We start from the raw sequence: 26,120 nt of genomic DNA on the forward strand, positions 1-26,120 counted from the left end.
AAATAGCTAGAAAACCAGTATCTCCCATAAACAGGGCTGCTTTCTTTGCATTTCCTTCTCCACTGCCAAACTGATTTTGGAAACAAACCCTTTGCAAATCAGCTGTGCTCAATTAAACTCAAGCGGTTCTTTTAACAGAGAGCCAGAGGGCGTTCGGGAGTGCATTAGGCCACTTTTAGCAGTCTGTCGTGTGGCATCACATGCCCTCTGGCCAATACTTCCTATCTCCTATGACAACAGAGTCTGAAAAGAGAGAGAGAGAGAGAGAGAGAGAGGCCAGAGAGCTATGTCCCCCACCACCACCTTCAACTCTCCATTCTACCCTTTCAATCTTCTACAGTACTGATCAGTCAAGCGCATTTTTCCCTGTCAGGGTGACAGCATTTAAGTGGGGGCTGATGACAGAGTAATTGGAAGTCTATTGATCTCCACAATGGCCTTTGAGCTGAAATGCTCTTTTTATTTAGCTCCTGGAAAATTTGTAGATTTCGTGCTGGAGATGGGTGATGTACTAGTACGTTTTAAAAAGGTCATATCACGAGGAATCAAATTTGCTGTGATCTTTTGCGATAAAACAGTTTAATGTTCTAGGAAAACATACTGTAACTTTCTGAACTCAAAACGTATTCCCCAAAGACCCTTTTACGCAAAAATGGCTTGTTCTGAAATCCTCCGAAAACCAGTATATGACCGCTAACAGTTACACACCAACATCATCTATTCGGTGTTTAGGTCAGAGTGAGGTGGAGCACAACAGTCTGGTTCCAGAAGTAAAAATCCTATTAATTCTTTTTAGGAGAAGATTTTCAACGGAAACGTATAAACCTTTAAAGACGTAAGCTCAGAGGTTGTTAAACAACGGCATATGCTCCAGATGAAGGCATCAGTCTGCATTGTTTCATTATTTTTATTTTTTTGCTTCAAATCAAAGTTTGTAATGGTGTTCTTCACCTCTGAGCTGGTTGGTTTGGTTCATGGCTTAGAACTCTTTCATGAAGGACTATATGAAATCCTTTGAAAGAAATTAATGGGAAAAATACTTCTGAAACCAAGACAGCTGAAAGTGTGGGTAGGCACTATTGTGTTCTTTAAAGTGGAATTAGGGGTTTATAGTATTATTTCTAAATACCAGAATAATGCATTGTAAGTTTTGCAAAACCTTGTGCTGTTCCTGGCTGTGAAGCACCTACAACTCTCTTTCACAATGTTAGAAGCTGAATCTTAGCCCAATCTTAACCGTTGATTCAACACTATAAGTGGGCCTCTGGGAGAAAAATGTACACTAATAAATGTATGATGTAACCCATTTAATGACAGATTATAAATTGACTCACAGTATAGTAAAAGGTTAGTAAAATTATAGCATAAAGGTGCATAGGTAAATAAAGGTTTATGGTAACTCAGCTACGTCCAATCTGGCAAAAATTGTAATTCAGGAAGGAATTAGTATTTACATTACATTTACATGTACTTATTTCAAAAACACCAGAGCAAACTATGGTCAATTTTTGATGCAGTGGCCTACAGGATTAGTAATTCCACAATACTAGATTTCAAAATAGAATAGTACACAGCCAGAACAGATGTCAGTCTAGAATGAAGTTGTATATAAACATGGTTGTTTCAATCAATAGCTAAATTAAGTTTAATTTCTAAGAGGGTTGCATTGAACTACACTCAACCTCAGATCTGTATCATGACTTCTTGAGAGCAACCGAGTTACCTGAACCTGACCGACTCTATATTACATGAACAGTACCCTTCTTACGCCTTCTATTTCATTGGGCTGTAAAGAATCAGTGTTTTATGAGATAAGTTCAATACGACCTGCTGTTGGCAGAGTATATTAACACCAAACAAGGGCAGAAATTTACAGTGGGCCTAAACTAAAGGGAATAGATGATATTTTAAAAACCTTCACAAAAAATAAAAAAAAAGTAAACTTGTAAACAGGTAATTTGGCAAAACTAAGATGGGATTATAGCCTAAGAATGAGATTTTGTGGTAAAACTTTACAATAAGGTTGATTTATTTAACTACATTACTTAAGATGAACTCAATATCAACAATATATATATATATATATATATATACACTACCGGTCAAAAGTTTTGAAACACTTGACTGAAATGTTTCTCATGATCTTAAAAATATTTTGATCTGAAGGCGTATGCTTAAATGTTTGAAATTAATTTTGTAGACAAAAATATAATTGTGCCACCATATTAATTTATTTCATTATAAAACTAAAATTTAATTAAAAAAAAATATATATATATTTTTTTTACTTATTAATCTTGGATATTAATGTCAACATATACTAATACATTTTTTAAATGGCATATGCTATTTGCACTAAAATGCTTTATAGGGGCATCACTTTAGCATGTTTATTGTGTTTATTTAGAGTAACACAGACACCCTACACCAACCCCTACCCCTAAACCTAACTTTAACCTTGCTTTACAAAGATGTATTATGGTTTTACAACTGTAATCATAGTTTCACCATGGCATTTTGTAGTAAAATCAAAATTAAACATGGTTACTATTTAAACTACATATTACTGTAGTACCACCATAATTAAAACTATGGTTTCCACCAAAAACATTGTTACTACAATATTGGAGTGCAAACAGTCACTCCGTTCTTCCTTTCTCTTAACCCACTAAATGTCAAACCCGTTGACCAGTTCAACATCTCTGCCCCATCGTGAAAAATTCAAATATGCCCGCCTTCATTTGACCAGCAGTTGACCCCAAAGAAATTTGTCGTGGCTGTCTTGAGCTTGGTCATAGCAATGGTGGGCGGAGTTAGAGTAAATAGTGTAATAGTATAAGGACAGGCAATGAGGAGGCGGGAACCGGCTGAACAGTAAACATAAACTTTAATGATATAAATGAACTTAAAACAACATAAACCATAAGGACACAGACACACATACAATGCGGCCGCGTGCATCTCTCTCTCCACTGGCATCTCTGGCCGCCCCATATCTTGCTCTCCCACTGATCAGCTGATTCAGCACCGGCCGTCCTCCATCACGGCCCGGCCAAGCCCTCCTCCTCATCACACTCCACTCCCACCCGATTCAGTCCGGGGCACCACCGATCTGACTAACCCCCCCCCCCGCCCTTCCGGCCGTTCTGTCAGCCAGTGGTCCACCCCGACTCCTGTGAACCTGGGGGAGAGACAAGGGGAGGCGTGGGGAGAGGGAAAGGGTGAGCAGAGACACACAGAGAGATAGAGAGAGAGGAGAGAGAGAGAAGAACTTGCTTGCCTTGCTGTCGCCCGGTCCTCAACCGCTCCTCCACCCTCTGGTGGACACCAGCTCGCTCCTCCCCCAGCGGATGGCAGCGAGTCCTCCGGCCCCTTCTTGGAAGACAGCCACGGTTCCTCGATAGACAGTTCACGATAACTAATGCGTTATCTAATGTTAACAAATATAGCCTATTGTAAAGTGTATACAGTGTTGTATACAGTGTTGTGTTTTAAACTGAACTGCCCCAAAGAGAGCATTTTTAATATTAAAGATGGAGTGTGTAAGTTTTTCAATGTTCAAAGGCTATCTTCTGAGCCAGTGCAATGTGGAAGAAAAAAAAACAAAAAAACAATATAAGTAAGGAGTGTTTGGGATACCAGTTTGGATACAATCATTAATTTTTCAATTCCTTTTGGTGCCGTTAGCAACAGAGATATTACACACTTCACCTTTAAGAGCATTTTAAAAGGTAGCGCCACATTAAATCACCATGTAAATTGGCAGCAGTTAAAGTTGTAGTTCAAGCTTTAAATCTCTGTTAAGAAGAATTTATAATCCATTACATGTATACAGTATGCTTGCCAGTATATTATACTAGGCTACTGCTCCACACCTCAGTGGCACTATGTGATTTACTGACCAAACCTGAAGTCATAATCATGATAGCATACTAAATCAAAATTGTACTGCTGGAAAACTTAAAAATGCAATGATATATAAAAAAGAAAAAAAAAAAAAAATCCTTTGACATGAAATAAAACAACAATTAAGGAAGTTTGAGCTGATTCTGTTTTGAAGAATAAAACCTATATGTCCATATGTTCCATCTATATGTACTTTAAGTATGCCAGGCATCACACCATGTTTATGGTGTATTTTGGATGAATTATGGTGTTCTAGCAGAATTATTCATCATAATTTATTAAAGGGGGATCAAGTGGCAACATTCTTCTGTATTTTTAGATGAATAATGTTCTAAAAATTCATTGTAATTCCATTAAATCTATAATGGCAGCAAGTGATATTTTGATGTCTGACAAGTCATTATTGTTTCATCGTTACGTTGCCTGTGTCTCTCTATCTCTATGTCTCTCTCTCTGCCTGTCTGTCTCTCGTATGTGTGTTTCTGAGTTTGTTTGGAGGCTGTAAATATGTGCATTTTCTAGAGTTGTATTAGGTTTGAATGTGCAGACTTGCCTTCTCCTGAATGTTTTGTTGCCTGTGGTCAGTGGGCAGTCACGGACGTGTGTGTGTCTGTGTGTTTGTCTAAGTGAGTGTTTGGAGGGCATTCTGAATCACCCCACTATGCATGAAAGGCTTTTACTCAGTGGGCCTGCCAGGCACCCAGCTGTCAATTTATTTTATTTGAATCGTGGAATGGAGTTATGAAGTGTGAAACGTCAGGGCTGAAATGTTTTGATTACCCCTAAACACTGTGGCCATCAGTTTACATCAGTCTCCTCTGAGATATGACGTATGTGCGTCTTAGCGTGAACGGCGGTGTCACTGATTATCTATAACCGAGTTTAGCTAAATTTGGGGTCAGTTAATACTGAACTGGATTTTGTTTTCAAAAATGTGCATACGTGAATCAGATCTATAAGCCTCATAAAACTGTTTTAATATGTGACTTGTATTTACAGCACAGTACACTGTATACTCATTGTAATGTTTTAGCATAATGTAATGGTTAGGTTGTATTTTTTAGTCACTGGACATTTCTCTGAAATTTAGAGAAATAACTGATAAGAGATAAGAGATTAATGCTCTCCCTGTTCCAAAATGCTGATGTTGTGAAGCGTAATAATGCTTAAAGGAATTCTTCACCCAAAAATTAAAATTCTGTCATTATTAATACTCTCTGTCATATTGTTTGTACATGTACCTCCCATGGATGAAAAATGTGCTATTTTGCTAAATATCTTTTCTGCTCATTTCCATACAATGAAAGTGAATGGGGACAGACAATGTCAAGCTCCAAAACGACAAAAAAGCACCATCAAAAGTAGTCCGTTTGACTCGCTTGCACTATATTCCAAGTCTTTTGAAGCCATGCAATAGTTTTGTGTGACAAACAGACTGAAATTTAAGTCGTTATTCAATGAAAATCTTCCCCTCTGCAGTTACTCTTAAATCTCATTGGCACTTGTAAATACTCAAACTTGGCTCATGAAGACATATTTTGCCAGGTTTGACGTCAGTGATATCAAACAACGTTGTGTCTCATAACTGATTGCGACTTTGAATGTATATTTATAGTGAGTTTTTGTCTTTTTATGGGTGTTTTAGGCCATTCAATGGGATCATGCTATGAAGTGTTCTCATAGTCGTCTCATAGAATCATGTTATTATACCCAGAGATTATTTAGCAGAGATGGGCCACTTCTTTTAAAATGAATTAGAGAAATTGGAACCCCCAACCTAGGAGCTCTGAATTCCCAATGGTCAACAGATGTAGAAAGGAAGTCCCGCCTTACAGTTAAATGAGCCAATCACCTTTTAGATACAGACATCACCTGTCTATCAACTCGAGACTGCACATACACATTAGTTATACAAGCCGAGAAAATTTAGTTTTTTAGCGTAATATGAGGTAAATAAGCACAATTTATGATTCCAGTATTGTCAATTTCATTGCTGATTTGAAATATGTTCTTTGATTGTAATCTTGACCAACCGTTTTTGAGATTTCGGTCTTTCGCCATTCAAGTAGATAGGAGCTGCATTGTCATGACTGGAAATAGCCTTCCGAGAGCGTTCCAAAGATGGCCGACAGTGGACTGGCTTGCTAGAAAGACTTTGTTATACCTACATTTTTTAACAATTATTTTTATGTTGCAGCAGTTTCCTGTTGAAAAAGGTGGTGCTAAAAACATTTAAAACCTCACCTGTTTAGGAGAACATTTAACTCGCTTTTAGTGCCACGAGGTGCCAGTTTACCTCAGACCTGCTGTAATACATGTATTGAACCATGTCATTTTGCAAAATTGTCACCAGTCATGTAATTTTCATAAGATTTGGCCGAATTGTTTTGTTTCTATATAAAAAGTCATACGGGTTTGGAATTTACACAGAATTTCCATATTTGGATGAACTATTCCTTTAAAATTATAATCAATAAAGGTTGGTGTGTGTGTTTACCTCATTGCTGTTTAACCAAAGTCTTTTAAGCAAGTCAGTCCATTCGGTGGCCATCTTTGGAATGCTCTCGGGCAGGCTGGGCAGCTATTTTTCTTTGGAAACAAGCAGCATACAAGTGCAATTTCTATCTACTTGAAAAGAGAAAGACTGAAATCTCCAAAACAGTTGGTCATGATAACGTGAATAGAACATATTTCAAATCAGCAGTAAAGTCAGACAACAATGGTATAATAAATTGTGCTTCTTTACCTCAAATCACACTAAAAACTGAAATTTTCTCGACTTGTTTAGCTAATGCGCATGCACGTTCTCGAATTGTTTGACAGGCAATGTCTTTGTCTAAAAGGTGACTTTCTCTTTTACCTGTAAAGCGGTACTTCCTTTTCTACATCCGTTGACCGTTCCAATTTCTCCAATTAATTTTAATAGAAGTTACCCATCTCTGCTAAATAGTCTCTGGTTTAACCAAGGAGGGTTTAACCAACAAGATTCTGTGAATTAAGAATTTTATCAATCAAATGGCCTCTCCTATTCTCTTTTCTAGATCACCTATAAGGCTCTTAGCTCTCTAGACCCCAGCGCTGATCTGTCTACACAACGTGGCCGGGTCTTTAAACTCCAAAATGAGACTCATCATCTCTTTGTGGGATTGTATCCTGGTACCACCTACTACTTTACTCTGAAAGCCAGCACTAACAAAGGCTTTGGCCCACCTGTGACCACCCGTATAGCCACCAAGATCGCAGGTGAGGAAACGGGTTTCAGCTAAGATTGTTGAATTCTTTCCAAAACCGTAATGATATTTATACACAATTATAGTTAAACAGACACTCACGTTCCAATTTAATTTAGCAAATTTGACATATTTCTTCTTTAAGGCTATTGGCTGTTCACATTGGAAACAGGCTGATGATAATGTATTAAATTATTTCAGGGAACATGAACTGATGGGGTTAAATAAGCATAATTTGATTGTTTACCTCATTATCACTTGCATTTCTGAAATTTGCATAATTAGTTTATCATTTTGACTTTAACTTAAAGAAGTTTTGCTGGAGCAAAAATCTCATTAGTGTGTTATGTTATTGGCATAAATATTATTGGAACACAGTTAATGTAATGTGAATGGAATAATGAGAACATGAATTGTAAACAAGTTCAACCCTATTTCTGTGGCCCGTGGCTTTAACTGTTAGTTAGTTCCATTTCATAATGATGTGGCATTTATGCAGCACGCCAGAAACCATTTATTAAAGCTGTATTGTTCACTGAATCTAAACATTGCAATGAGAGCGAGAGAAAGTGGCATTTTCAATATGATTACATAGTAATGACTTTTGAGTCGGGCTTCAAAACGTGATGGTTACTTTCGTAACCTCCGTTCCCTGATGGAGGGAACGAGACGTTGTGCCGATGTAGTGACACAAGGGATCACTCTTGGGAGCCCCAAACACCTCTGCTTTTTTTAAAAAAGGCCAATGGGAATTGGTGAGTGGAATTTGCATGCCACTCCCTCGGACATACGGGTATAAAAGGAGCTGGTATGCAACCACTCATTCAGGTTTTGTGCTGAGGAGCCGAGACCATGTCCTGGTCATTTCAGCGGGTAGTTCAGCGTTGTGGGAAAAGGGACACAATGTCTCGTTCCCCCCATCAGAGAACGGAGGTTATGAAAGTAACCAGAAAGTTCCCTATCTGTCACTCACTCGACGTTGTGTCGATGATTTTGAGTGGAGTCTTGTCGGAAGTATGTCATGTGGAGAGGTCCCATGGTAGGTCCTACCCGAAGGGGAAGGAGTTTCTACAAAGCATGGCGACCAGGGGCAGAGGGGCCTCTGTCCAAGGAAGATGTCGTTTACTGACAGGGAAACGATTTTGTGGAAGATATCACATGGGGTCGCCTTCAGGGAACCAGCACATGTAGAGCACCTACCTCAGTACATGGCCTCATTAGTGTACGTACTGGGCCGGCAGCGAGTTTCTCTGCAAACTCAACTGCCAGAGGGTTAAGGAGGAAAGTCATCCAGGGATCACAGTCTGTGAACACGACTGGGAGTCAAGAGCGCACGTCTTCACCTCAAGGGAGGGGAAAGGCGCTATGCGCAAGCGGTACACCCGGCCAGCTGTCCCGGAACTTACCTGCTCGTGCCTGCCAATACACAGGATGAGACCGGCTCATCCCGGAGATTGTAGAACCTCGCAAAGGTGTTGGGTGCTGCCCAGCCCGCTGCTCTGCAGATGTCTGCAAAAGAGGTGCCACTGGCCAGGGCCCAGGAGGCCGCCACACTCCTGGTAGAGTGGGCTTGTAACCCCGCAGGGGGTGGCACGTCCTGAGCTTGATATGCTATCGCGATGGCATCAGTGACCCAGTGGGTGATCCTCTGTTTGGAGACAGTGCTTCCTTTCCGCTGTGCACCAAACAGACAAAGAGCTGCTCGGAGCTTCTAAAGCTCTGTGTGCGATCCAAATAGATGCGTAAAGCTTGCACCGGACACAGCAACGCCAAGGCTGGGTCTGCCTCCTCCTGGGGCAGCGCTTGCAGGTTCACCACCTGATCCCTAAAAGGGGCCGTGGGAACATTGGGCACATAGCCTGGTCGGGGTCTCAGGATCACGTGAGAGTAACCCGGACCAAACTCCAGGCACGATTCGCTGACAGCGTACGCCTACAGGTCCCCTACCCTCTTGATGGAAGAGAGCGCAGTCAGGAGGGCAGTCAGAAAGAAAGTGCCTTAAGCTCAGCTGACTCCAAGGGCTCAAAGGGAGCTCCACGTAGACCCCGAAGGACGACAGAGAGGTCCCACGAGGGGTGTCGAGGCGCGGTCTGGAGGGATTCAACCTCCTAGCGCCTCTCAGGAACCTGATGATCAAGTCGTGCTTCCCCAAGTACTTATCATCTACTGCATCGTGATGAGCCGAAATAGCGGCTACATACACCTTCAAGGTGGAGGGGGACAGGCGCCCCTCCAGCCTCTCCTGCAGGAAGGAAAGCACCGATCTGACTGTGCATCTCTGGGGGTCTTTGCCTCGGGAAGAATGCCACTTCAAGGCATACAGTCACCTCATAGAGGGAGCCCTAGCCTGAGTGACCGTGTCTACCACCGCGGGTGGTAGGCCACTTAGGTCTTCCACGTCCCGTCCAAGGGTCAGACGTGGAGATTCCAGAGGTCTGGTCACGGGTGCCAGATGGTGCCCCGTCCCTGAGAAAGAAGGTCCTTCCTCAGGGGAATTCGCCAGGGGGAGGGGGGGAGGGTCTGTCACGAGGAGCGTGAGATCCGAGAACCATGTCTGGGTGGGGCAGTAGGGTGCTACCACGACGATCTGCTCCTTGTCCTCCCTGACCTTGCACATGGTCTGTACAAGTAGGCTTACTGGGGAAAATGCATATTTGCATAGTCCAGGGGGCCAGCTGTGTGCCAGCGCATCTATACCAAGGGGTGCCTCGGTCAGGGCGTACTAAAGCGGGCAGTGGGAGGATTCCCGGGAAGCAAACAGATCTACCCGTGCACGACCGAATCGACTCCAAATCAGCTGGACCACCTGGGGGTGGAGTCTCCACTCTCCCCTGAGGGTAACCTGTTGTGACAGTGCATCTGCTTTGGTGTTGAGGTCGCCCGGGATGTGAGTGGCTCGTAGCGACTTGAGGCGCTGCTGACTCCAGAGGAGGAGACGGCAGGCAAGTTGTGAAATGCAACGGGAGCGTAGACCGCCTTGATGGTTGATGTACGCTACCGTCGCTGTGTTGGCCGTCCGGACAAACACATGCTTGCCCTGGATCAACGGCCGGAACCTCCGCAGGGCGAGCAGCACTGCCAACAACTCTTGGCAGTTGATGTGCCAATGCAGCAGCGGGCCAGTCCAGGAGCTGGCAGCTGTGTGCCCATTGCATATGGTGCCCCAGCCCGTCTTGGAGGCGTCTGTTGTAACCACGACGCACCTGGAGACCTGCTCTAGGGGAACCCCTACCCATAGAAATGCAAGGTCGGTCCAAGGACTGAAGAGGCAGCGACAGATCAGCGTGATGGCCACGCGATGTGTCCCTTGGCACCATGCCCATCTCGGGACTCGAGTCTGAAGCCAGTGCTGAAGTGGTCTCATATGCATCAACCCGAGTGGTGTGGACGCCGCTGTGGATGCCATATGCCCTAGGAGCCTCTGAAAAAGTTTCAGTGGAACCGCTGTCCTCCGTCTGAACGCTTGTTCGTGAGGCACGCCGTCATCGAGACTGAGTCCAATTCCAAACCAAGAAAAGAGATGCTCTGAACCGGGGAGAGCTTGCTCTTTTCCCAGTTGACCCGAAGCCCCAGTCGGCTGAGGTGCCGGAGCACGAGGTCCCTGTGTGCGCACAGCAACTCTCGAGAGTGAGCTAGGATTAGCCAGTCATTGAGATAGTTGAGGATGCAGATGCCCACTTCCCTTAGCGGGGCAAGGGCTGCCTCTGCGACCTTCGTGAAGATGCCAGGCGACAAGGATAGGCCGAAGGGGAGGACCTTGTACTGATATGCCTGGCCTTCGAAGGCAAACCGCAGGAAGGGTCTGTGTCGAGGTAAGACCAAGACGTGGAAGTACGCATCGTTCAGGTCTACTGCCTCGAACCAATCTTTATGCCGGATGCTCGCTAGAATGCGTTTTTGCTTCAGCATCTTGAAACCCAGAAGCCTCTGCATCCGACTGGACGAGCACACTCTCCGATGCTGCACTCGATATCTCATCTTTTTCCCGGGCTCCAAACGAGGTCGAACTCGCCCTGAGACGAGCCGGTGGTCTTGTCCGAGCGCCCGACCGGGGCAAGCAAGCGTGCTGGGGAATGGGAGGTCTGTGGGGGGATACCCGGCGGAGGTGGTCCCATTGATGTCCCCAAATTGCCCCCAGTGTTAACCGATGCGGCCTCAAACCCGTAGGTTGAAGGACCGGTGCGGGGAGCCGCTGGGGTGGCTTGCTTTCTTACAAAAGCAAGCCGCGACCGCAACGTTGCCATGGTCATGTTCTCGTAATGAGGACATGATCCATCCACGAACGATGTCTCCACATGGGCAGCGCCCAGACAGCGATCGTGGCCGTCAGAAGCGGAGAGATAACGACCACAACCAGGAATAACACACAAACGGAAAGGCATCTTTAAAAAGATGTTCCGTGTGTGCCGCTCTTTTTGTGAATGAAAATATACTCTTTTAGAATATACTCTCTTTTTTTGCTCTGCCGAAGTGCCCAGGGGCGTTCTCTGCACTCCATGGCTGCTTAGGGGGAGAAGCCGCTGAAATGCGCCGTAAATCCAGCAGTTTTGAGGTGCGTCTTTGGAAGGAAATTGAATTCAGTGCACTGAATACAACCGCTCGGCTCCGAACAGAAAATCTGAATGAGTGGTTGCGTACCAGCTCCTTTTATACTCGTATGTCCGGGGGAGTGGCATGCAAATTCCACTCACCAATTCCCATTGGCCTTTTTAAAAAAAAAGCAGAGGTGTTTGGAGCTCCCAAGAGTGACCCCTAGCGTCACTACTTCGCCACAACGTAGAGTGAGTGACAGATAGGGAACAGTACACTCTCTAGAAGGAATGGATATTGTGAAATGTTTTTGCAAATATGTGAATATTAATTCTGTATAATATTATATAATAATACAAGTTAAGCACATGCAGTTGAACACCCATCAGTTTGTAAAAGCAAGCACGAAATGTGACGTCCATTGTAAGTGCATTTCTACAAGCTTGTTTGAGTCTAAATTATTTTTGGTGGAAATCGACAATGTTATGCTTGCGGTCTTACTTGTTTTGAATCCAGAACATTTATACATCCATACATGTAAAATTTGTTTCATTAATATGTTTAGAAAATTGAGTCATTTTATACTTGCAAACACATGGATGCATGCTTGTTATACATACATTGATATTAAAATGCAAAGCTTTTGAATTCTGTTTCTCATTAGTGGATATGAGGTCTATTGTGCTACAAGTGCTGCTTTCTTTTTATGTTCATAGTCTATGTCCTTTTAAATGAATCTGTCTGTTGACAGCTCCATCCATGCCTGAATATGAGACAGACTCTCCTCTCAATGAAACTGATACGACAATCACTGTCCTCTTAAAACCTGCTCAATCACGAGGAGCCCCTGTCAGGTAAACATACATCCCTCTGTCCTCTCATTCCATTGGCCAGTCAAAAGAAAAAAAATCATTCTTTTGAGTCACTTCTTTTCAATGAACTACTGTAGTTGAACCACTTAACAATTAATCAGTGAACTCACTGAATTGGTCTTTGAGTTAAAAATTGAGCCATTATTGTGTCAAGATTTGATGAATAAAATTATCCTCAAAGTTTGAGTGTAATAAACTGCTAGATTTGCCTACAAGACATTTATATCATATATAAAGCATGCAAAATGTCATGGGGCATCTGGAAACGTGATACATGAAAATTGATGCAGTTCTAAAATTATTTTACAGCTAGTATTATGGGAAAATAATGGGGAGAGAGAAGGGTAATGGGATTGTTGCAAGCCAGATTTGAACTTGCATTGACCATATGTGCACCATTGCTCAGTATGTTAGACTATGTACACTTACCGCTAAGCCACAGCTAAAATGAAAAAAAAAAAAAAGAGCTTTTTTTTGTAACAGATTAGAAAGCACATTTTGCTATTAAGATATGATTTAGGTTAAGATCCATGTCCGCTTGTGCATTCTGGCCTAATAATGTTCAACATGGCTGTCTTTCTGACACTTTTACAACCATCAATGCTCATTCACTTTCTGATTGCTTCAAAGATCATATTTCTTTTTAGATCTGAGGACAAATACAAAGCACATTAAAACCCAAGGACAAAACACACCCAAATTACCCATGATCTCCAATCATCCAAGCAGAGTCCAGTGCATCATCTGAATGAAGAAGTGCATTACTGTTGATTCACTCAGTGTCCTGAGTCTTTTTAAATGCACTCATTCAAATAAGCATCATTTGTATGCTAAGCCTACAAGGGGATTCTGGTCCATTTGGCTGTGTTTTGGCACGGCAACAGAGCCTCTCTCTGTGCTGAAATTCATTCTGTGAATGTGCAACAGATTTTGGCAAATTCTCGAAATTGCAAGTCGCCACTGACTAGAACAGCTCGGCTCAAAACAGAGTTCATGTTCAACAGGAGCCCATCGGTAATTATCACAATTATTATACTATACTATACTATACTATACTATACTATACTATACTATACTATAATATAATATTTTGTCTGCATTTTATTTTGATTTAAACCACTATAAAATTTAAGCAATTTTAGAATGATTAAAGTATTTATTTACATCATTATTCTCTTCTGTAATGCCTATGACCCTGGCAATCCATAAATGTCTTTATGAAAAGTATGCAATTCAAAATTGTTTATAATTACATGAGCTTTCAACCAGGGGTTACAGCAGACACATAACACACAAAATACAGTGTGCACTTAAAGCCATTAGTTTGAAATGGAGATCCACTGTGTTTGAAAGATAAAAGCAGGCAGGGACCCAGGCCTCTTTGGTCATAGGAAATTATCCCTTATGAAAGATGCCAGATTAGAGACTAGGATAATTTGCCACGTCTTTTTCGGCGAAACATACAGTTCCCTAATTGCACATAATTGAGAAGCATGTTCTTGCCGTAAGACCACGTAATTGCAAACAAGTGCTATTAGCACAGGGGACACAGATGTCCTTATCTCTTCATCGAGTCTGGGTATGGAAGCGCACACATGCCCCCATCCAATCCTACCCCATGAAAAGCACTTTCAAAAAGCCCTGTGCGCAAAAATCTACCACCTCCCCGGAGCTATTTGTGGTAGTCGAGATGTCCCTCTGCTGGCCCTATATCGCATCGCCTGCATCTAACTTTTCACTTTCGAGGAGATACAGGCTTTAAACTTTTTTTTTTTTTTTTTTCAAGGAGAGAGTTTAATAGAGCACTTTAGCACCTAGTTGTTAGCATTAGACAATTGTTGATGGTTGTCAATGGCTTCTGTGGTTCTAGGAAACCTAAAGCAAGAGATGTTCTTGATAGTTTTAATGTCTACTTGAATTGCCTGGGGCACAACTCCTTGGATATGCTGTCACTACCTAAAGATATTTATGAAACACAAGGCTACAGTGAAAACAGCGTATGCTAAAAGACATTCCCAAAAATTAAAATGTCATTCCAAATCCATATGGCTTTCTTTCTTATGCGGAAGATCCTAGTCTGTTCTTTTTTTTTATTTTTTTTTATACAATGGCAGTTGATAGGGACTCACTTTAAAGCTTACCCAGAAGTATCATAAAATTAGGTCTTGCGGCTAATGCGTCATATTGCAACACTTCTGAAAGCATAGAATATATTATTTTGGAGAGAAATAACCAAAAATACGCTGTTAAGTAATTTTTCAGTGAAAATCTAGACGTCTGTTGCGAGTTCATGAGCATTAAAAACTACATTTATGGAATAAATTTATTGTAGATGTCTGTTTTTTTTATGTTTAGAATATTAATACAACTTGTTTTTTTCTTTAGTGCCTATCAAGTGGTTGTTCAAGAGAAACGAAAGCAGAAAGTTCGACGAGCCACTGATGTTTTGGAGTGTTTCCCAGTTCCTGTTAGCTTCAGAAACGCCTCCATCTTGGATTCACCTCACTACTTTGCTGCCGAACTCCCCCCTGTTAGCCTTGCTGTGGTTCAGCCCTTTACTATAGGAGACAACAAGACTTATAATGGCTACTGGAATGCACCACTGTCTCCAGCCAAGAGCTACAGTATTTACTTTCAGGCCATGAGTAAAGCCAATGGGGTGAGTAGACAGTGTTTATTTCTTGATTATTGGTTGAACTCGAGTATTGATGTCCTAGAGGTTGAAACTCACAAAACATGTCAATAATATTTTAAGAAAGAAATAATACACCCCCCTCCGCCCTCCCATGAAGCCTGTTTTAGGACCATTAGTATTTTTGCATTGTGACATTATTCTTGTAATTATTGAAATGCAAAACTTTATGACATGGTAATTTACATGAAATGTATAATATTTTCATGTATTAAAAATAAATGTGCTCTACTACAATAAAAAATGTTGTTACAGCAATGATAATCTAATTAGAAATTGTAAATTGTAAAATATTCTGACATATTACAGTGTGACGAGGAGGAGGGCGGGGTCGGGTCGTGACTATGCACGCCCGGCCCCCAATCGGGCTAATCAGCCGAGAAGAGGGATAAATGCAACCAGATGCAGCAGTTCGGGAGAGATAGAGTGTGTGTGTGTTTATGTTTGTGTCTTTTTGTTTCATTAAATATTACTTTGACTGTTCAGCCTGTTCCCGCCTCCTCCTTGCCCATTTTAATGCATGTTACATTGGTGCTGAAACCCGGGAAGGAGGAGGGATGCGCTGTCGTGGAGTCCTCACCACTGCCGTCTGCCCAAAGGAGCAGCCACAGCCGTCCGCCGGGGGATGGAGGAGTCGCTGCCGGCCGCCTGGATGCGGAGGAATGGCCGCCGTCCTCGAGGGGAGGAGGGGCTCGCTGCCAGCCTCCTGGAGCGGTGGAGTTGCTGCCGGGGCGGATAGGCTCGCTACCGGCTGCCAGAATTTGGAGGGGCGTTCCATCTGCCAGGGGTTGGAGAACTCGCTCCGGTCCGCCCGGGGAGGAGTGGCTGTCATCCACCAGAGGGTGGTGGAGTGGTCGAGGATCAGGCGACGGCGTGTCGGGGAACCGGCGAGCAATTCTCTCTCTCACTGTTGCACCACCTTGCCCTTTCCTTTTTTTTTTCCCCTCCCCTTGTCCCCATCCCCAGCGCTTGAGAGGTGGGGAAAAGCCTGCCGGCAGGCGCAGCCAGAAGGCCAACGCTGGGGTTTCCCTGGCCTGAGGCAAAGGATGGAGGAGTTTGATGAGGAGGAGGGTGGGGCCGGGCCGTGACTACGCACAATCGGGCTAATCAGCCGAGGAGAGGAATAAATGCAGCCGGATGCGGCAGTTCGGGAGAGAGAGAGAGCCACACGCAGCTGCCGTGTGTGTGTTTATGTTTGTGTCTTTTTGTTTCATTAAATATTACTTTGACTGTTCAGCCAGTTCCTGCCTCCTCCTTGCCCATTTTAACGCGTGTTACATACAGTATTTTTTATATATATATATATATTTTTTTTTATTCAAATCCTTTCACAATGCAAAATAATCTTAATGGTCCTGAAATAGTCTTAATTTTCTTTATGCAAAATACAATTTCTTATTTAATTCCTTAATGTTGGGGTGAAATGTGACCAGTGTATTTTATATACTTTTATCCTATTATGGTGTATAATAAAAACAAAGGTTGAGTTCAGAAGACAGACATGGCAGAAGTATTTGGAGTAAAGTAGTATAGTTAGTAAGCCATTCTGAACTCACACATACTGTAGTATAATGCTGTTTGTTTTTTTTGTTTTTTTTTTAAGGGTCATTCGGAGGTTTAAGTTACTTAAGGACATGACCACAGTATCAGTGCACCTATTCCTTTTTGGCAAGATCCAAACTATAATTTTGCAAATCATAAAGCAGTAGGATAACATTCTAGTACAAAGAACATCAGCAAGCTATAGATATTGAAACATATTTAGATATGGATCTCAGGTTAGGATCTCACCAGATATAATTCACTCTTTAAAGGTTTTGCTCGGGCCTGCCTGCATAGCTGTGTGTTGTGAAGTATGTGGCTGCGGATTTGATTGGATTTCATTCAATTCAATCTCTCAGTCTCGGCCGACTGGAGAAAAGCACTCAAAAACAACCCCAGACCGTGACCCAGATAATTTGATTAGAGATTCATGCATAAAATATGGATTTAGGTTGGTAGTTCAAATTTGTTTTCAACTTACCTTGTTCCAAGTGTGTACGAAAAACACTCAGACTAAAAGTCCGATATTTTTCATTTCCACGGCACAGTGACAAATAAATTCACAATGCAATGCAGTGTCGAGATTACCCGTCATATTGATAGTTATTCAAACCGGCTTGACTTAGCAGGTGTTAGTAGCATTATAATTTTCAAATCTGCAGACAGATGCAATATTGTAATTGTATATAAGTTTGGAAAATGCAAGTGTTTTGTAACTTAAGCCACACTTAAAAGTGTATGAATGTCATTGCATTAGATAGCAAAATATTGAGCAAAATGACATTTATTTTATGAAAAATATCATAAGTACACTTTTCAAGCAAAACATTGTTCAAAATTAAATATTCTGACACTTTCTGGTTATCAAACATTGTGGAACATGTCCTAGTTAATGGAATAAACTACACTACCTGTGTGAACTTGAAGGGAATTGACTTCATACATCCATTAAAAATTGCCTTGAGACCAGTTAGTTAAAATTATTGCAAAATTAGTTTTGGGAATAGGTCCAGCATCATTTGTTTGCAGATGCCACTTGATATTGTGTATCTAATGCAAAGGCATACATACATTTTTTAAGAGTGGCCACTTTATTTTGAGGGCAAACACAAAACCATCACATCAGATCTAATGGATAACACTGCAATCCTCTTTAATGAACTACCTTTGCGCCGTAATGTCAGCATGAGCATAACTATAGTGCACATTAAATTTGCTACTCATCATTATTACTCTGAATAGATGAGAAATGCCAACATGACTTTTAAAGGCCTCTTCATTTGCTTAAAGGTGAAGTGTGTAATTCTTTGGATGTTGAAATACTTTTTTCCTATTACAGCTTACAGTAATATGCAGAGACAACGCAGAAACAATTAAAAATCAAAATATAACACAAAAAGAGATGGTAGGCAGAATGTTAGCCTCAGTCCCCATTCACTTTAATTGTTTATTTAAAAAAAAAAATAATAATAATTCTCCATACAATGAAAGTGAATGATGACAGAGACATTCATTCTGCCTAACATCTCCTTCAGACCACCCAACGACAACTCGACTTTATAATATGTCACTTTTCACATCCCTAGTGCATCAACAATGCCATTTCAAAATTATACTGCCAACACAGTTTCCTTTCCACTGTTAATGACACCAGATCTTCTTCATGGGCATCTTTTGTAGACTTCTTCATATAAGTGTTGCCAGAGATAGCGAAAGAGATAGCAAGAGAGAGAGAGAGAGAGAGACAGAGAGAGAGAGAGAGAGAGAGAGACAGAGAGAGAGAGAGAGAGAGAGAGAGAGAGAGAGAGAGATGGAGTGTCAGCGGATTAGGTAACTTGGTCTCAGACTGTTTTAAGATAAATTAGGATTCCTCTACTTGCATTTCTCCCTCTGGTGTGTTTGCGAACAGGGCCACAGACGGCCGGGCTAAAAGAGCAAGTAATTGCAGCTGCAGGCATCTTTTGTTCTGAAAGAGGGAAACAGAGTGGTGAAGAGGCACTCACTAGTTTAAATAGCTGAACCCACACTAAAGCACAAAAAAAACAGACTGAAATTGAAACCGACACAGCTTTTAACAAAATGGAACCTGCAAATCATACCCTAACTTCAAAGTCTAAGATTGTCAAATTTGGCTAAGAAAAACTATAATTATACAAAACAAAAAAACTAAAAAGTACTTGATTTTTTTATTGCTTTATAACGTTCTTGCGATCTAAAACTGACACATATTAGGTCATGTTAAGGCCTGGGTGAAATATTTAGATGAAATATGTAAGGGATAATGCAAAATAAACCCAGAAAGGGTCTTGTATCACCCTGAAGGGGTTTATTGTCTGACTGTACATTATCCCGCTTATTACATGGCTACTAACCAAATAAATAAATGGACATAAAATATTGATTTGCTTTGAAATTCTGTAATTATGTGAGAAGAAAGAAAGCTCTGAGCCACTGAAATCCATCTCTGGTTTGCTTCAGGGTTCTGTTTGTGTTTATTTTGTGAAAATGACTGTCTGACTACTCATTATCCAGCCTATTACAAGACAAATAAATAAACAAATGCACAAGAAACATTGGTTTGAGTTGAAATAATTTTATTAGCTTACTTGTAGAGATCACACAGTGATCCGAGAATCAGGAAAAATGGCTCGCAATACCCGGATGAGTTGTCTGATACATGGATGTGTAGTTGTTACTCAGAAATATCAGACCGCTAGATGGTGCCATTGACCAATCAGAATCAAGTATTCCAGAGAGCCGTGTAATAAGTAGCTATAACTCATTACATAATAACACATCATAACACATTTACACCCTGTTGCCCACTTTCCACTAAAATTGCATATAAAGTTTAAACACATCTTAAAGCAATATTCATATGTTAATGTAAATGATCAATCATTTCTAAATTGCGTAAATGAAACAGGAACAAGCTTTAATAAAGGGTTAATTAGTGTGTCACCCATTTCATGTTTTTCAATACAATTTATCAGCATCTGATAGCATTCTTACTTTTAGAAGAAGACAAAACATTTCTCTCTTACTCTGCTTGGGAGTGTCTTTGAACCCTCTCAGCCGTCTCACACTTGTTTCACACTTCTTTTTCTTGCTGTTTTTTTCTTCATTTACACCTCACGCTGCAGTCAGCTGCCACGCTCTCCTCTCTGTATAAAAAACAGACTGTTCTGTATGAATGAAAAGGTTTTAGACAACAAAGAGCAACTTGTGTTATTCTAGTTGTTCACATTTTTCTTAGTTTCACCTCTTTTGCTTAATTCTCTAGCTAATACGCCTCTCTACTCTGCTAGACTGGAGATGTTACTCTCAAAAGCTTCATCTCCTGAAATAGTAGCGCTGCTGTCTCGGATACACACAGGCGACTGACTGATGCCACTCTCCTTTTGTCTGCAGATCTCTTTTATTCATTCTCACTGGAGCGTTGCTCAGAGCCTCTAATGTGCAGATGATTGCCTCAGGAGGTTATTGTAATCATTCATACCTGCATTCATAATTCGTAATTATAAGCATCCGTTTCACAATCTGTTTAAAATGCGCGGTAACTAGGTGAACTGAGATTAAATTGTGAATCGCTTTCGTTTGTGCTGGTATTCATCTCTCTTTTGTCTGTTAGGTATCGATATTGTTTATCAGTCTGTTTGTGCAGTTAGGCTAAGTTAAAGTAGTTATGACAAATGACAAGAGTTCACCAGAACTAGATTTTTACGTTTTTTGAAGAAAATGTGAGTCGTAATTAGTCGTGCAATGTTCGCCGCTACAAAGCCAGGTAGTTGTGGATGGTTGCTAGGGCATTGTCAGGATGTTCGAGCTGGTTGCTACTCTAGGTGGTTTCTTAGACCCTGTTTACACCTGGTATTAAGATGCGTCTCCTGTGACCACTTGTGATTGGATTTGGAGGGGAGGGACTCTGTTTCATGACGACATACATCAATCACTATGTCAGTGTGTTACTGCATGACATTAAAAGCGCAACATAGTCAGTAAAGACAGAGAAAGTGCCAAAAAATAGCACAATATTTCTTCCAGATGCAGCTGAAATTTAATCTAAGCACAAAGGCAAGATTTCAAGCTGAATTGTCCATTATTTTAGTGGATTACCTGTATTAACCTGAGCTGCAGATTTCTCATAAGTGTCACTGCATGTTGATTTCAGACACACTGAAGAAGATCTATGAAGTTCTCGTGCTTGTGTATATATCTGCTTTTTTACATTTTCATATCGGACGTTGTTTCCTTTTAAAGCCGCTCATCACCAACAAAGTTAAACTCTTGTTTTAGCGCAGTGGTTGATTGACAGTTGAGAGGTGGTGCTTCACTGCTGCCAGGATGCATTCAGGACGGATTAGCATTTACACCTCAAATGTGATGTGGTCACATGCATTTCTGACCACATTCGAATGTTCACAAAACGTTTTAGACCCCGTTTAGACCTGTATTTAGTGCTGATCACCAAAAACGCATTTTAATACCAGGTGGAAACAGGGTCTTACTTACTCAGGTCCATCCTTCAGTGTAACTCCATGTAACTAAAAGGATTTTTTCACCCATTTTATTGTCCACCAAGCAAAAAACCTCAAGTCTGATCACTTAGAAAAGTAATGGCACTTCTTCTCAACAAGTAGCATGATTTGAGGTATCATTCATGCCATAGCACAAACAGTACGGGCCAAGTTATGCAATGAAATGTAATACTTTGTTCAAATACCTAAACCTAACCATAAACAATAATAATAGGAATCATATCTTAGCACCAAATGGGCCTGACTTTTAGAGATAAAGGGTCACTATGGGGGTTGTAGCTGGGCAGATGAGATAAGTGTGCTCTCAAACTGTTTAGAGAGATATCAAACACTGTATTCGCAAGTCACTGTAAAATCTTGCTCTGACTAATCCTTTGGCTAAGAGATATATATATATATATATATATATATATATATATATATATATATATATATATTTAGAGGCCTAAACAAAAAACAAACAATGTTGTGTTTTGACAAGGTTAATTGATATATATTTTCTAAGTGCTCCTAGGTTGTAGTTGTAGTTGTTATCAGGTGAGAATTGCATCCATCGTGTCAAGATAAGTGCAGTAATGGCTAACTAATCCATAACGTAGTTCAGAATTGAGTGACCAACTATTAAACGTATTGACTGTAAATCTGCTGTCATAAGGATTATTTCTAGCCGGCATGGCAAAAAGCTGGACCGTGACATGAAATCTATATTCTTCAACTTCTCTGGCTAACCATTAAGCATTTTCATAAGTTCTTTTTAAACACGTCAATGAAAACTTGTCACTCAAACTTAGTAAATAGCTATTGGTTGGACATTATTTTTGTGTTTTCTTTCTTCATTTTTTTTTTCTCCTTTTTTGGTTGTTGTAATTTTTTTTCCCATCCACCCTCTTTCTTTCCTTTTTGCAACAACCAAATTTTGCTTGTAGTATTCGGTCAAGAGGTAGATTTTCTGTCCTTTTTGTCACAGAATTTTCACAAGAGGGTGGAGATCACATGGTCTCTCGTGTGACGTATATGGGTTGCCATGTTACGGATGTAATCTCACGTTCTCCTCTAGGTTGAGACATCCAGGATAAGCACACAAACGCACCATTGTGAGTAAAGAAACAGATAAATACAGATCTAAACCAAAACCAACTAAGCTTCTGTACAGCGTTCCTCCTCCTCACTTGTAAAAAGCGCTGCTCTTCCATGTGCATGTGTCTCACATGCCAACTCAATTATGTCACATGCGCATACTGCTGCTGACCTTTTTATGGTTAAAAAAGCACTTACATATTGATCTTTTTCACACCAAAAGTGATCATGTCGCTTTAGAAGACATTAATTTAACAGCTGGACTCGTATGGATGACGTTTATGCTGACTGTCTGTGATTTTTGGAGCTTCAAAAGTCGAATCACCATCCACTTGTATGTTAAGGACCTACTAAGCTGAGATGTTTTACTAATTTTCTTCAAATGTGTTCTGGTGAAGAAAGAAAGTCATACACACCTGGGATATCATAAGGGTGAGTAAATGAAGAGAAAATTTACATTTTTGGGTGAACTATCCCTTTAAGTTTGCTCTTAATTAGTGTTGTTTGCTATGGCAAGCATCACTATTATTATTGCTCATACTTGAGGTTAAGGATTTGTCCTGCACATTTGTGCTAAGGGCATCAATGAATCCTCAATTTGTGTGGCTTATCAAGGAAAGGTGTGCTATTGCTATTCTAATCGATTGGACTCATGATTTCACCTGCCTGTCAATAAAACGAGCGAAAAATGTTGTAGAATCTTAAGAGTGAGCTCTTTTGATTTGGACCAGTAAGCAACCACTTGACAATGCCCTTGCAACCACCCATAACACCCGAGCAACAGCATAGCAACACCCTGGCAACCACCCATAACACCTTAGCATCGTGGCAAGCACCGCTCACATTGTCCTCAGAAAATGAAGTATCGACATGCAGTCTGATAATAGTCATACTGCATTCCATCAGAATAATAAGTTAAATGTTTACATGAAGACTCTTTTCTCTTTTTCACTCGCCTTCTTGCCATTTCCCTTGAGCTTCAACGATTTATTATTTTTCATACCTCTTTGTCAGTCTTTCTCTCTCTGTCACTACGCAATCATGGTAAAGAGCCTTTGACAGTGTGTCAGTGAATGATTTGACTGGAGGGGCAGGCGATATAGCTCAGCTGTCACATCCAGAAAGGGTGTTTCCTATCAGCCAATATTCCATTCCCAGAGTCCCTCCGCTTGGGCTGAGCTCGCGAACAAACACCATTAGATGAGCGGCCCTCACCTACTCTCTTCACCCTATCCCTTACAAAACAGTACTGTGTCAGTAATGTAGTTGAGTGATGGTATTAAATGATAATACCATAGTACAGTACTTTAATATACTGTATATATACCATGGCACTGAATGATTACACTTATAAAAAAGTACCCGTACAATATATCTGTTTATGTAAGGGTGAATGCACCTTGGTAGTACCATGGTATTTTTGGTACTTTGAGTATTTTTTATTTTTTTTGTGCATGTAGTGCCATCACGTTTTTTTTTTTTTTTTGTAAAGTGCTGTCCAAAACAAACATGATATTGCTATGCTTTTTGGACATGATTGTATAACCATCAGATTTCATTGTGCCATGGTACTGACATAGTACCTTTAAGGGTTTATACTGGTAAATACCATATTATTTAATTTGGTAAAATAAAGAAAGAAACAAACATTGTTTTATGATGCTACAATGCAGTCAAATGCCTCGGTGGCACTTTATTTTACAGTACGTATACTTTCAGTATACATAAAGTTTACTTACCCAAGAAAGTACTGGGTAATATTAGGTAACTACATATACTTAATATGGGTTAAGTTTAGGGTTAGGTTTAGGGGTTAGTATCTAGTAATTCCTGTAGTTGTTGTAATTATATAGTACATAAATACTATATAATGGGGAACATTTTCTTGACAGTTTCTGTGAGAATAGTCTGTTTTTACCTGTTTGATTCATAATCATTTATATTTATACACTTAGCATAGTAAGTCCTCATCGAACCAGAACAGTCTGATTTTCACCGACATTTACAATAGCCAGTGGTCTTTGACCCTACTTGTCTGATAGCGGTCTGTGACGGACAGATGGGCCGGTCACATATGGGCCCCTCTCTGCCTTGCTACATCAATCCAGCCCCTGCTTCAAAAGCACAATCAGATGGGACAAACCATCACTGACAGTGAGGTCATATGTTAGTGGGATGCCCTTTTCCACTGCATTGACAGTTCATTTTTCAGTGTCAACAGTGTGAGTTGTGTATGCATTCATCAGCATTGCCTTGGACAGCACTGAATGTGCCTGAGCGTTTCGTAGTGGTTTAACTGCCTTGAGCTAAAACTCATATATGAAATGGTGTGTTGCCAATGGGGATTTTTTATATTTTAAAAGAGTAACACCTATAAAGAAACAGTGAATTCATAGAATATGCAAGGAGGGAGGTACACCACCTGTTTTCCCCTCTACAAACACCTTTTATTGATTAATTTATTACTGGTGATTGCTAAAGCAAGCATCACTATTACTCTTGCTCATACTTAGGGTATGGGATTTTAACAAACCACTAACATTAAATAGTATGCATTAGCAAATTAACTGTTCTCGCACAGTTTGTACTACGGACATGAATGATGTTTAAATCGTGCGGCTAATTGAGTTCAGTTGTGCTTTATTTTCATTTATTTTAAGTGATCAGACTTTGATTTTCGCCTGGTGTACGATTAAAAAGGCAATTCCAATAAACATACATTGAAGAAGGAACCCGAGACAAATGTAGTTACTAGAATATTATATAAACTTTGGCCAGGCAGTAAGCAACCTACACCCTAGCATCCACCCATAGCAACACCCTGGCAACCTCCAACCATACCCTAACATCGTGACAGTGAGTTTTGCATGGTTAAGTACAATGGTAATAGCTCAGGCCTTTCTCCTTATGGGGCTCATACCAGCAACCTTCCATTTGCCAGTGCTGAGCTTATACTGTACATGCATTACTTATTCATGTTCCATTCTCTTTGAGAGACATATTTAAATCTCACTATTACCATTAACAAAAGAGAAAAATATATACTTGAATTGCATCTCACCGGTCTTGGCCCCAAGCTGTGTGGGCATTATTTCTCCAGTGCAAACTAAGATAGGAGACAAGGACAACAGATCAAATCAAAACAAGTGGAGGTTGTAAACACACTCACAGAGACACATGGTAGCATCTGGCTTCCTGTCTCATAGCCCTAAACTTCCATGCAGACTTCACTCTGAAATCTGCCAACTAATTAACACCTGTCACACCACACATGTCATTTGGAGGATGTGCTGAGATTTTATCATCATATCAACTGACATTGCAAAGGCAGCCATGAATGCCTAACACTTCATGAAGAACAGAATAGAATAGAATTACTGAATACAGAAGTACTGTGGACTAGTACTATTGTACAGTGATGCTATTAAACTGTATGGTACTCTATAAAAATACCATAGTATGGAATGATTACCATGATGATTTACCATGGTATTTACATGGTACTCTTACATCAAATAATATCACACTATTACCATGGTACATGGAATATAATAGAATAGAATAGAACAGAAAATAATAGAACACTTTCCATCTCAGATGAGACCGAGCCCAGAGAATTTGGTGGCGCTTCTGGACAATGTTGATGTATGGTTTCTGCTTTGCCTAGGAAAGCCTTAATTTGCATCTGTGGATGCAGCAGCGAATGGTGTTGACTCACAGGTTTACTGAAATA

The 26,120-nt window shown here is 40.8% G+C and overlaps 1 protein-coding gene across 5 annotated transcripts in view; it reads left to right on the forward strand.

The window, feature by feature from the left end:
• The window catches only part of LOC127448891 (receptor-type tyrosine-protein phosphatase T-like), a 363,972-nt gene that overhangs the window by 220,266 nt on the left and 117,586 nt on the right, over nucleotides 1–26,120 (forward strand). For all 5 annotated transcript variants that reach the window (XM_051711804.1, XM_051711805.1, XM_051711807.1 and 2 more), the window contains exons 11-13: nucleotides 6,948–7,149; nucleotides 12,418–12,520; nucleotides 14,924–15,197. In XM_051711804.1, the coding sequence (XP_051567764.1) occupies nucleotides 6,948–7,149; nucleotides 12,418–12,520; nucleotides 14,924–15,197 (579 nt within the window). The remainder of the gene's footprint in view (nucleotides 1–6,947; nucleotides 7,150–12,417; nucleotides 12,521–14,923; nucleotides 15,198–26,120) is intronic.

Source organism: Myxocyprinus asiaticus, chromosome 12 (assembly GCF_019703515.2).
Source record: "Myxocyprinus asiaticus isolate MX2 ecotype Aquarium Trade chromosome 12, UBuf_Myxa_2, whole genome shotgun sequence".
NCBI classification, from domain to species: Eukaryota; Metazoa; Chordata; class Actinopteri; order Cypriniformes; family Catostomidae; genus Myxocyprinus; species Myxocyprinus asiaticus.